Below are 13,100 nucleotides of genomic sequence, written 5' to 3'. Positions count from 1 at the left end.
CAGCCCCCAAAAGAGCACCTCCTCCCATATCATCCTGCCTGCATATTAAGACTTTCAGAGAAAGCCCTTCTCTGAGTACCATCAGTGAGAGAAATACATTTTGCGCTTACAAACGGTTTCCAGTGCCCTAACTTTGAAAAGCCTTCCTGAGGGTGATACAATTTGTACCAGCCTTGAGTGCCAAATCAAAACATTCCATTTTGCCCAGGCAGTTACAATGTTTTTAAATTCACTGATTTGTTAGTTGAATCATTTTTATGCCTCATATTTTTACATTTTAGTTTTATAAAATTATAAATATGGTATTTGTACTTTTATAACACTGTGTTCACCATGCTAGGATACCTTGTGGATGAAAGGCTGTTTATACATACATACATACATACATACATACATACGAAAGAAAGAAAGAAAGAAAGAGAGAGAGAGAGAGAGAGAGAGAGAGAGAGAAAGAAAGAAAGAAAGAAAGAAAGAAAGAAAGAAAGATTGATTGGGGACTCCTGTCCTAACATTTTTATCCCTTGTAAATTTCCAGAGGGGTAGCCAGACCATGATAAATTTGATGATCTTTAATGTGCCACAAGACACTTATTTTTATTCTTCCACCCAAAGAATTCACAGTAGACCAGTGACAGAGATGGGCAACCTTTTTTGCCCCTCAGGGGTGCAGGTAGCAGTGGATGGCAGGTTAGGGCTGCATGCTAGCAATGGGTGAGGCCTGGGCTCCCCCTCCTCATCTTCTGCAGCTAGAGAGAAAGAGAGAGACTCCCCCCCCCCCACTGCCAACTCAATGCCTCATATACAGACGCCTCCCCTGCCTGTCACTGTCACTCTCTCACTTTTTCTGTTTCACTCACACACAGAGACTCCGCCCACCCAAGTTCCTTCTCACCTCCCCCTGCCGGGGTGTGTGTGGACTTCATCAGGATCTTGGAGGATAAGGGTCCCACTCCTTCGCTTTCCTCTCCCTACTCAAAGAGTAGAGGTGGCTGCTCTAGCCCACCTTACTCCATGGTTTCTCTCTCAAGAAAGATTTTTGCCGGAGAAACCACAGAGTGGAGAGGGCTAGAGCATCTTTTGCCACTCTAGATGGTAGTATTCCATGGTTTCTCTCTCATGAATAACATGGAGTACAGCAGCTTAGAGCAGCAGAAGATGCTGTAGCCCTCCATGGTTTAACTCCCTACTCAGCCACGAAACTCACTAAGTGACATGTTCAAATTGCTGTCTCTCAACTTAACCCCATGTAGTTCCTCACAGAAAGGGTGGGATACAAATGTGGTACCCAAAATAAAGTTCCCAAATAACTGCCTTAAGTGCCATTTTTTGATGGAAAAGCAGGGATAGTATTTGTATGGTGGAGAACTATGCTCATTAGCAGTAATAGAGAAGTACTAATCAATAACTCCAGAAAATGAAGTAACGACAGGAGTAGGATGCACACACTTCCCATAAAATATTTGCATTAACCCTCAAATAGATACCTGAAAGTTGGGGTGGCAGGAGGGAAGAGTAAGACTTGTCTCATCAGTTCAGCTATTACAAAACCAAAAGCTTTAAACTCTGTATATTTACCCACATCTTCTGGAATTGTTTTGGCACACATTACAGTACAAAACAATGAGATATTTAAGTTTCAATGTTTGTTCTAAAAAGACTCATTGGCATGCCAGCCAACTAATTTCCCAGTGGGGCTTTAAAATACTTTAAACTTCCAGCACAAAAAATAAATCAGGTTCCTTAGAAGATAGGGAAATTGAGCAGTGTATTCAGGCCCATTGCAAAGGTGGTCTTGTTCTGCCTTTCAAATTCTACCAATAAGTTCTAATTTAATTCACATCAAATATTCAGGACAGGACATAAAACACTTAACACATGAAATGCTGATGGAGTGTTGTTGTCAGTGTCAAAAAGAGCATATTTTGGTAAGCTGCGGTTTATTACATATTCATACTGCTAAACTAGCAGTAAAGAGTCAGGCAAGAAGTTTAGCCAGGCATGGTAGAAGTCAGCAGATCAACATAGAGCCTATCTTTAAAATGTATGTTTCAAATTCTGGGATTCCTCAGAGCTGTCTTATACAAAAACAGACCATTGCTTATTTCCTCTCTTTAAATCATTTGTTATATTGAGGCATCATTCATATCACTACAACTATTATCTGTAATATTGTAAGTGTCTTATACACATCCACACATAACCTGTGTTCAGAAATAGGACACAAAGGTTTGGAAGTGGCCAACATGCCATCAAAGGCTCCTTCACACTGAGCTTTTATCCTGCAATTGAGATTGCTCCTTCACGGAAGTTTGTAGGCTGTTTACATGATGCAGTGATCATTCAGGGCATCTCCTGCACTAAATGCCCTTTGTTCCATTTTTAAATAGATCGCAGATAATGAGCTATCAAATTACCCCATTGTGTTCTGCTTCAGTTTCCTCCATGAAAAAAGTAAAAGCGGCAAGAAGAGGAGCGAGATCAATGAAAGATAATGGAAGACTCAGATATGGGAAGAAGGAGGGGGAGGGGTGGGGGGGATTGGAAGCACGTGAAAAAGGGAGGAGTCGTGATCCTGCATTTAAAACGGACGCAGAAAGCCCCATTTTAAATGCAGGATTTTAGGCTGGTGCCCCAAGTCAACTCCAGTCAGGAGAGTTCACATTATTTACCTTCTCTGACCACATGAAATACAGCACAACCTATTCAGAAGTAAGTTCCACTGCATTTACTTAACTCCCAACCAGTTAAGTGTACATAGAATTGCAGCGTTAGACCACAATTTACCACAAGCAGAAAACAAGCATATCACATGTGTGATCACGTTAATTCAAGACCAAACTCCAAGCCTCTAAAGGTGCGATACATATGCACTAGCTCATTTTTAGGTCTCTCTCTCTCTCTCTCTCTCTCTCTCTCTCTCTCTCATTGGCAAGGGTTAATTAACTTTTTGCCATTTTCATACTTCTTATTTAAATTGTTTAATCAATAGGCCAGTTTCAACGTTCCCAGCCTAAAAAAGCATGAATTCAAATTTGAACTAAGAGGCCTTGGATGCCTCTCTTAATAAACTGGAGAGTTTTCACTTTCAGTTTCCCATTTTTTATTAAAACGGAAGCAGTAAAATGGCAGGAACTCAGCCAAGATGGGAGGCATTCTTGGGAAACAGTAACTAGAACTATGAATTAAAGAACAACCACCAAACAACAACAACCTTACCTCATCATTATCCCATTACTGTTGTCCTTGAGAAACTGAAATTTACCTGTGTGAATTTCAAGAGTATCTTTTGTTCCCAGGATGTTGTTTCCTTTTGCATTAACAGAATTTGCACATAAACTACACCATGTGATGATTTGTTGGTTTTGAAGTTGCAGGTTTACTGGCCTGGATCCAAACAACTGTGAAAGTTGTTCCATGAGTCCAAGTGTGTTTTAGAGTTGTTTTTCCTCCAACAAACAACAGTTCCACCCACCATTCTGTGCTGTATGTAAAGAGTTTCAGAAACAGTTCAGAAGCAGTTTTAACACTAGATCCCCATGCCATATCAAAAAGAAAAAGAGGGGAAAAACAACAGTTGGTTAGTGTAATGTTTCTCAAGTTAGAAGCAACAACCTATTCAAGAGTACACAAGAACATAAGAAGAGCCATGCTGGATCAGACCAAGGGTCCATCTAGTCCAGCATTTTGTTCACACAGTGGCCGACCAGCTGTCAACTAGGAAACCACAAGCAGGACGTGACTGCAACAGCATCCTTCCTCCATGTTCCCCAGCAACTGATGTACATAGGCATACCACCTCTGGTACTGGAGGCAGCACATAGCCCTCAAGCCTAGTAACCATTGATAGACTTCTCCTCCAGGAATTTGGCCCCCTTTTAGAGCTATCCAAATTGGTGGCCATCACTACATCTTGTGGTAGTGAATTTCATACTTTAACTAGGTGCTGTGTGAAGAAGTACCTCCTTTTATCTGTCCTGAATCTCCCACCAATCAGCTTCATGGGATGACTCCAGGTTCTAGTATTTTGAGAGAGGGAGAAAAAATTCTGTGAGTGAGTGGCTCTGTCAGACTAAGCATCTTAAATATTTGTTTTTAAAACATTACTGAAACAATTACAAACAGGGAAGTAACAGCACAATCCTATACATGTCTTCTCAGATGTAAGTCTCATTGGGCTTTTCTATACTTTATCGAGGCTTCTGCTTCCGGATTCTTTGCAGGATTAAGATCTGCTCTTTTACACATGTTTTTTTTCAGGATGTTTTCTTTCTCTGCCTTTCTATATGTTCCATTACACAGCCACTAGGTGGTGCTGTGGTGTAGCAGAATTACACAAATACATGAGTGTCTCATGCCGCCATTCACATAAATACCAGATTTTCCTCATTAGGAAATCACACACACACACTCTGATGGTTGCAAAGTATGGGAGAGGCCCTGGAGGATGATAACGTTGTGTAAAGCACCCACAAACTACTGTGATTGAGGACTCATGAGTGTACAATAAATGCCTTGTGTAGAAAAGCTCTCTGAATTCAGTGGTGTTTACTCCCAGGTAAGTGTGTATAGGATTTCTGCCTAGGGGAAGAAAAAAGAGATCTTGTTCACTGCATTAAGAGCTCATCTAGAGATTTGATTTTCTGGCTTTATCATGGAGGTATCTCTTCTGTGAGCTGCTGATGTGCATGGAAAAGATTGTTCACAGTCTCATCTCTGAGCAAGATGCATGAGTAACATACTCCAATAAGAAATTTCACATAACATGCACCACTGGAATCAGTCCAAAGGCCACCCAGCAGATGCACCCACAATTCACATTTGAATTAGTTCATAGAATCATAGAATAGTAGGGTTGGAAGGGGCCTACAAGGCCGTCAACTCCTTTCAAGTACTTGAAGAGCACTATCATATCTCCCCTCAGTCTTCTCAAGGCTAAACATGCCCAGGTCTTTCAGTCTCTCTTCATAGGGCTTTGTTTCCAGTCCCCGATCATCTTTTTTGCCCTCCTCTGAACCCTCGCCAGTTTGTCTGCATCCTTCTTCAAGTGTGGTGCCCAGAACTGGACACAGTACTCCAGATGAGGCCTAACCAGTGCTGAGTAGAGGGGAACTAGTACTTCCTGGGATTTGGAAGCTATGCTTCTATTAATGCAGCCCAAAATAGCATTTGCCTTTTTTGCAGCCATATCACATTGTTGGCTCATCTTCAGCTTGTGATCGACAACAATTCCAAGATCCTTCTCACTTGTAGTGCTGTTGAGCCACGTATCCCCCATCTTGTAACTGTGCATTTGGTTTCTTTTTCCTAGGTGCAGAACTTGCCATTTATCCCTATTAAATGTCATTCTGTTGTTTTCTGCCCAGCGCTCTAGTCTATCAAGATCCTTTTGAATTTTGTTTCTGTCTTCCAAAGTATTAGCTATCCTGCCCAGTTTTGTGTCATCTGCAAATCTGATCAGCATTCCCTGATCAAATTTGCAGATGACACAAAAAAAAGTTATTTGTAGTGTAAAATAGTTTAATCGTTGAGAAATCCTTCATTCTACTTGTTGTAGACCCCCCCTCTTTGCACTGCTGTTGGGCAATCAGTACAACTATGTAGGTAAATCCATTACATTGCACTTAACAACATAAAAATCATACAACGACACATTTGCAGAAATATTTTAAAAACATACAGATGCAGGCTCCTTCCCCAAGTACAGAGTATTCAAACTTCCTACAAGTGTATCATATAGTTGCCACTAATGTAGCTGTTTAATGGCTTTTCTCAGCTGACAGTCTAAATGAACAGTGGGCAAAATTCAGGCTTGCGGGATGTATTTTGTTTTTTAACTGGAACCCTGAGATCCACCAACTGGAGCCTCGTGCCAAGACATACGCTTGGAATTAAAGATTTCTGAGCCCAGGAATTTGTTTTGAGGACCGGAAATGAACAGAGATCACAGTCCTTCCACTAAAAAATCCACTTCTGGTTACCCCAAGTGTTCTTAATTTAAGCAGTAAAATGGGGGGGGGGGATTTATTTATTTATTTATTTATTTCTATACCGCCCAATAGCTGAAGCTCTCTGGGCGGTTCACAAAAACTTTTTTTTTTTTGTAATTTTGTTGCTGCTATTTTGTAATTTTGTTGCTGCTATTGTTAAACAATTGAGAGTCAGAAATCCTACTTGCAAATCTCCCAGAGATCTACCAGTCGATCCAGATCAACTTCTGCCCACCCCTGAATCCAACAGAACTTGTAATCCTTGATTATTTATCCCTAAGCAACCCCTGCCCCCACCCCAGTTTACAAAGAATTGACTCATGGGTAATCCTATCAAGCATTGACTTCAGGAATGTTAAGCACAACTCCGCAAGTAAAGGAGAGAACACAATGCAATCAATAAGATATTGGAACAGATTCGACTGTACATATACAAATAGATGTATTGGTGCATAAAGAAAAATAGGCTAGACACAAACAGTTTTTAAGAGAGCTGAAAGTGGTTTGAGAGAGGTTTTGCTTCCCACACATTTTTTTGTCTCATCATCCCCTTTGGTCAAACAGGTTGTGTTTCAGACTTCTGAAACACCATAAGAACTTGCAAAACTAGTTTATTGGAGGTGAAAGTAGAATGAATGTAGGCACCATGAGCAGTGATCCCTCTTTCACTGCCTTCAGTGACCATATGGTTGAAGGCTTCTGCCGCCTTTATTCTCACAATGGTATCAACTCATCTAGAGATGTGGTGGCTTCTGCAGCAGTCAGCAGATGTATGCAGCTGCAGGCTAGGAGTGAAGGTCAGTCTGTGGTTTCTGCAGCAGGCTGCCTTGAGCTTTAAACAACATAGACAATAGCTAGAGTTCATAAACTGGGCAGGATATGCAGAGCCTCTGACTATTCATATATCGAGCATTTATCCTACATACTCAGTGATAGTTTTTGATCATCTCTTAAGCAAAATAAAAGCAGCAGGATTGTTGTCTTTTTGCCAATAAAACAACTGAGACATTTGGATCTTTACCATCAGGTTTATGTTGTGTAGGTAAGAGCACATCCAAGTTATCGTAACTGTGATCTTTGGGAAAGCTACAAGTTTCACCTGCAGTTAATACTCCCCAGCATTTCACAAGTTAAAACAGGGACACTTTTGTGTACTTGTGACACCCTTCTTCTCTACAGAGGATCGCTGCTTCAGCACCACCACTATGCCACTTGGCCATACACCACTTGCTGCTCTAGGTTGTATTAATTTGCTCTGCAATAGCTTTTCCTGCACTGATTTTGAAGTGAAGAGGGTTCTTGAAATTAAAAGTGCATTTAGAAATATATAATTACCCTAAGTTATGAACAGTTCAAAATAAAGGCTCACCACCTTCTTCTTAAGAGATGGCAGGCTGTACTCTATAGGGTGTTCTAGCATTCAGGTGCATGAATTTATATACATGTGCTCTATAGACGAGACAAACCTCCTCTTCCACCTCAGGGACCTAACTTCTAGGGAAGAGGCAGAAGCCTAAAGTACAGGACCTCTAGATACTCACATTAACACAGTTTTAAGTGTTTGTCCGGACCAAATAGGGCCCCATTTGAGCAAATGTTATTTATTAGTGAAAAAATGAAAATGTGACAGGGGATGTTAGAAGGTGTCTCACAGGTCCAACTGAGCTCCTTACTTCAGGCTGGGCAGCTCACTACAGGCCCTGCCCATAGCCCCAGCCACAGGGCCTCTAAGGGCAATGTTCTAGCTCCAGCCTCTGAATAAACCCACACCTGTCTCTCTGAGCAGCCAGTACAGATGCAGCGGTGTCTACTGCTCATGTCTGGTGTCTCTAGAGAAGCCATTGCTAGGAATGGGACTGAACCTCGAGACTGAATCCTTAAGGAACATCTCCTCCCATACCAACCTGCCCAAAGTGCCTGTGCATTAAGATAATTGGATGAGGCATTGGTAAGAGAAGGGCATTATGAAGGCATGACAGGGCCTTTTCTGCAGTGACACCCTGACTCTGGATTGCCCTCCCAAAGGATATTCACCTGGCACCAATTTTGTATTTTTTTAAGCAACAATTTAAAATGTTTTTTATCTGCCTGAGCATTTTAATGGTGTGTGTTTTTTAAAACACTGTAGGACGGTTTTAGTTGACTGATGATTTGTTGTTTTTATCCCTCTCATTTTTTGAGTGATTGTTTGTTTTACTTTAATGTGCTATCTTATCTTTGTACACTGCTCTTTGTACACTCACTTTTATGGGTGAAGAATGGTATAGGAAAATTTAAAAATAAATAAACAAACAAACAAACATAGATCCTCCCCAGGAAAGCTGAAGTTACTATAGAGAAGAATGAAGATGGAAAATACACACAGAGGGAAAATGAGAAGGGAAGGCAGGAATATGAGGGAAGGAATGGCATTGAAAAACAGACGCGCAATGCCAAGGTTTCACCACATATTCTGAGTGTTGAAGACTTTTACCAAAAGATTCATGAATGGGGTTACTCATAGATGAATTATTGTTGCAGCACATGCATTCCCTATGAAGTCCCATTGCTGCTGGGACTTTCAATATGGAAAGGGGTTCATGTGACTTTCAGGCCAGTTCATTCTTATGGAAGAAACTATTAAGCAAATCTGTTCACTGTTAGATTTTAGTTGCCCTTTCGAGGACTAAGGTTTTACTCTTATTGCCCTTTCTAGGTTCCCTGCTATTCCTATGGACAGAAGTTATCCAAACTGGCCATCCTGAGGATAGCATGTAACTATATCCTCTCCTTGGCTAGACTAGCTGACCTGGATTACAGCGCTGACCACAGTAACATGAGCTTCTCGGAATGTGTGGAGCAGTGCACTAGGACCTTGCAAGCTGAAGGAAGGTCTAAAAAAAGGAAGGTATGTTTCAGATGAGAGGGGAAAACAGTCAGTTATAAATTAATGGGCAACTCCTTTAGTTCCTCACTTTATGAAGATCCGCTGTTTCTTTTTGTTGTTTGTTTCTTATGTTCAGGGCATTCTATAGTCTAAGGCTTTATTTCTTTCACATTTTCTTTAGTTTCACACAGAGGTTTGTTTTCTTTCCTTGTTTTAATTCCATTCCTTTTTATGTTTAAGTATAAGAATAATCTTGATGCAGTTATGCTGTAGTTAAAATTTAAAACAACCATATCTAGGCCATTTTACATATCATAAAACACTGTCACTCAATTATATTTTCTGTTTTGTTTAATTGCTCATCTCGGAGCGGGGGGGGGACAGCATAAAACACAAGACGGGCACCCCATATCTCAACTACTTCTCACTACCAGTGGTGATATCTGGAGCTGGTGGAGCTGCAATTTTTAACACCACCCCATTCTCCATACTGGTACTTGTACACATGTCTGGCTCCAGAGAGTGGCAAGGGTGGGCATTTGCCAGGGTGCCAAGACCATCAAAGAGATCACCACTCCAGCAGCACCGCTGCTCTCATTTTACATGGGGCACCTAAGTAAGCTAGAGGCAATGAAAGGGATGTCTTAGTTGGTGTGTTCTGCCTCTTGTAGATTAAGGGGCTCCATTGTGGATGCCTTCTCCTCTATCCTCAGGATGGCCAGTTTGGATAACTTCTGCCTGTAGGAATTGCAGGGAACTAGAAAGGGCAATTAGAGTACATTAGCCTGGAATCACCAAGACTCTGTGCTTGTACGACAAAACTAAAGTTTTATGGTGACTGAAGCTGGCACTGCTTGTAGGGCACTAATAGAGGAAAGAGCACCTTTAGCCAGGGTCAGTGGGCTCAGATACCTCTGTTGAGAAACATCAACTGTTTTCTTCACATCCATGGTCAGAAGGAATGAGTTCCATGCATGAGAACATGAGCATGACTTCCGCATCCACACTAGGTGTTTACTTTGGAAATAGCCACATTGTGTTCACTGACTTTTTTATGGGGCACCTCCATGGCCTAGTCTTCAGATTGTTGCCCTCCTATGTTTTCCCCAGAGTTCTTCCACCCTTGCTCAGACTACAGGAAAACCATTTTACGCCAAGAGCAATTAGAAGAGCAGCACAAAACTGTCTAGTGTTTTGTGCTGCTCTTCTAATTGCTCTTGACATAAAATGGTTTTCCTGTAGTCTGAGAAAGGGTGGGAGAACTCTGGGGTTCTTCGATGGCCTTGTAGGCCCCTTCCAACCCTACTATTCTATACTATTCTATGACTAGTGTGGACACCGAGGCACAGTGGAGGCTTGTCAGGGTACTTCCTCTTTAACTAGTGGCTTGCCTCCCAGCACTGACATGTTGGCCTTTTAATTAATGAACTGAAACCTTCCACTAGCAAGGGTCCCCCTACTTCTTTCAGCAATACTCAAAAGGCTGAGCACTCTTCACCCCCAACATTTTATACCTCCCTAGCATTGGGCAGTATCTCTTGCCCAATGCCAGGGTATGTCTTGTGGGTGGGGGGAGAATGGAAAGAATCCCTCTCCCATTTTTGCCTCTCCACCCACCAGAGTCTGCCCTTCCCACTTTCCAAACCCCTGGAAACACTGAATGGGCTGGGTTTGCCTGAGGTAGGGCTGCAGCTGGCACTGCTGCATGTTAGACCTTCACCCTCACCTGCTGGTTAGCCCATCTTAAAGCCACTGCAGGCAAAAAATCCCATCCCCTAACACCAGGGCCCAGTCTACATGGAAACAGAATGAGAAGCACTTTCTGGTTATATCCAGATTTTCATGAAATCGCTTTGGTCCATCGGCGGAACACAAAGCAAGAAAAGCAGGGTACACACCACCTAAAACCCTGTTTTCACGGGTCACACAACACTTGAAACCCCCATACTTTGGGGTTGGGCAGGCGGAGTAGAACTGAATATCATCAGCCCTGTAGGTGCTGCTCAGTTAATGAGAGAGGCTTGTTCCCCATTCCTGTCCATGCTCCCCTGCTCAGGGGAAGTTTACTGGAAGCGCTGAATTAAGCCCCTGTAGTTTACCCCACACTTCTCCCCTCTCATCCACCACTGGATATTCTGGAAGATTAAAAGATACTGCTCTACTGTGAATGGGAAAAACAGGCTGCATACTGTGAGTGGGTAAAGCAGCTACTGTGCTAGGCTACATATTGTGAACAGGAAAACAGCACTGCTGCGATATAGTGAAAAGATGAAACAGCGCAAAGTAGTGCCAAGTAGGAAAGAAAGCCTGTGTCCAAAAGCACCCTACTGCAAACGGGGGAAAAGCAGGAATGGGGAGGAGAGGTAGCCCCACCCCTTGGCCACATCACTGCCAGGTCACAGCCAGGTTACAGAGGCATGCCCATGATTTAATGTAGGGGGACGGAACCACGTGGGAGCCACTTTTAAGGAAAAAAGATGCACTAAAAGGACTTTGCGAAAATGTGCCTTTTCCAGAGGGAAGCTGCAGGGTTGCTGCAGATTGGTGACACCGTCATCTGTTCTGAACGACCCTGATGTGCTCTCGCTCCACACTAAATTGGCCATGTAGATTGGGGCCAGGCAGCCTACAGCTACAGTTCCCCACCTGCCAACAGCTTTCTTTCCAATCTAGTAGCTGAGAACAACGAGATGATCTGATGAACCAAGGGGGATCTCAAAGACACAGCAGTCAAATTAATAATGCACTGCATTCCTTTAGGTTACTTAAACCTACAGGCAATTAGCTGAAATCATCACCAAGCTGTGCTAAAGAGGAAACCAAGCATTCTGCCAGTTTTCCTCCAGGAAAGTGACATGGGTAAATTAGAAGAGAGATTGATGCCTGTGCTCAGAGTTTTATGACAAAAAGAGATCTGTAAACTTCAAGTGAACTTCCCGTCTGCAGTCAGGACCCAGCTGTCATGCAGGGTAATAAATCAGCTGGATTATAATGGACAACTGGATAGCTAAACCAAGGAATACCTATGTCTTCACTCTACCAAGAATGACCTGTTCTGCCCAACAATGTTCGTTCTCTTTATTCCAGAAAATAATTTTTAGTAAAATCTGGTTTATTTACAAATAACAAATTACAAATACGCTCCCCTTCTTCTCTGTCAGGAGCTCACTGGTAGATAAGTGGTGTAACTGGATCAGGGCACTGAGGAAGCGAATTTGTATAGGATCAGGACCAGAAAATCAGTTCTGTCCACTTGCAGCAGAAGCAAGCTGTGTGCACTGGCTAATTGGCTAACCCCTGTGACATCAAGGAGCAGTGTCCTAGTGTTAAAAAACTGAATAATAACAACAGTAACAATAATAATACTGATAATAATGGAACAGAAGTTCCCTTAGTTGAATAAATGTACATACTTAAGAACATTAAAAGTCAGGCAGCATACCTGAAACATAGAGTGATGAGCAACGCTGATGGTAGTATCAGCATTAGATTTGCTTTTCCCAGCAAGATCAGGAGGAAGATGGGTTTACCCCATGGAAAAAAAAGTCCCATGATGAGCCCTGTCTTAAGATACGTTTGTACATGCCCTTAGATAAGATACATTTTTTAAATGAAAGGGTGGGAAGGGGTGTGTAACAGCCAGTGTATAATTCAAAGCAGTTTTCTTTGCTTCATATCCTGTTATATCTGTTTCAATATTAAATGTAAAGCCTTGTAAATTAAAGAGACGGGATGTGTATCCATTTTATCTTTGCACACGACGCAACAGCATGTCTGTACCAGGAGGGAGATTTAGAATGAGAGTTTGAATATTTGAACAAAACCATAATCTCCCACCTTGTAACTGACAAGTTTTCTGTGTTTTGTGTTTTGAAACTGCTGTTCGCTAATGTCGTCCCAGGAAATTATCGGCTGAGGGTTTTTCTTCTGTACTCTTGAAAGATTCAGTGAACCAAGATAATCAGTCACCACCAAGCCAACCCGACTTCAGAATGTAGCCCAGCAGTCTCTACTCCTCCCCCTCCCTTCCTCTGTCTCTTTCAAACTTGTTCTAGTTTTCCATGGCATGGCAAGTTTTTCACACTTCCCAAAAGTAGCTGGTTAGAGCTTGTTCTGGCAGGCAGAGGCTCCAGATGTTACTTTTACTGGCTTGTGCATAACCTTTGGTTTTGTTTTTGATGCTCAGCTATCTGCTATTCCTGACATGGGAAGACTTTTTTCCATTTTGCTATTACAATAGGAAAACA

General features: G+C 42.1%; 1 protein-coding gene across 1 annotated transcript in view; it reads left to right on the top strand.

Annotated features, from left to right (window-relative positions):
• The window catches only part of ATOH8 (atonal bHLH transcription factor 8), a 61,973-nt gene that overhangs the window by 26,565 nt on the left and 22,308 nt on the right, over positions 1–13,100 (top strand). The window contains exon 2 of the mRNA XM_084841845.1: positions 8,683–8,874. Within this exon, the coding sequence (XP_084697971.1) occupies positions 8,683–8,874 (192 nt within the window). The remainder of the gene's footprint in view (positions 1–8,682; positions 8,875–13,100) is intronic.

The sequence above is a fragment of the Heloderma suspectum genome, chromosome 3 (assembly GCF_057233095.1).
Source record: "Heloderma suspectum isolate Gila_16-S chromosome 3, 16-S_ref, whole genome shotgun sequence".
Taxonomy (NCBI): domain Eukaryota; kingdom Metazoa; phylum Chordata; class Lepidosauria; order Squamata; family Helodermatidae; genus Heloderma; species Heloderma suspectum.
This window is presented reverse-complemented; position numbering and strand designations above follow the sequence as displayed.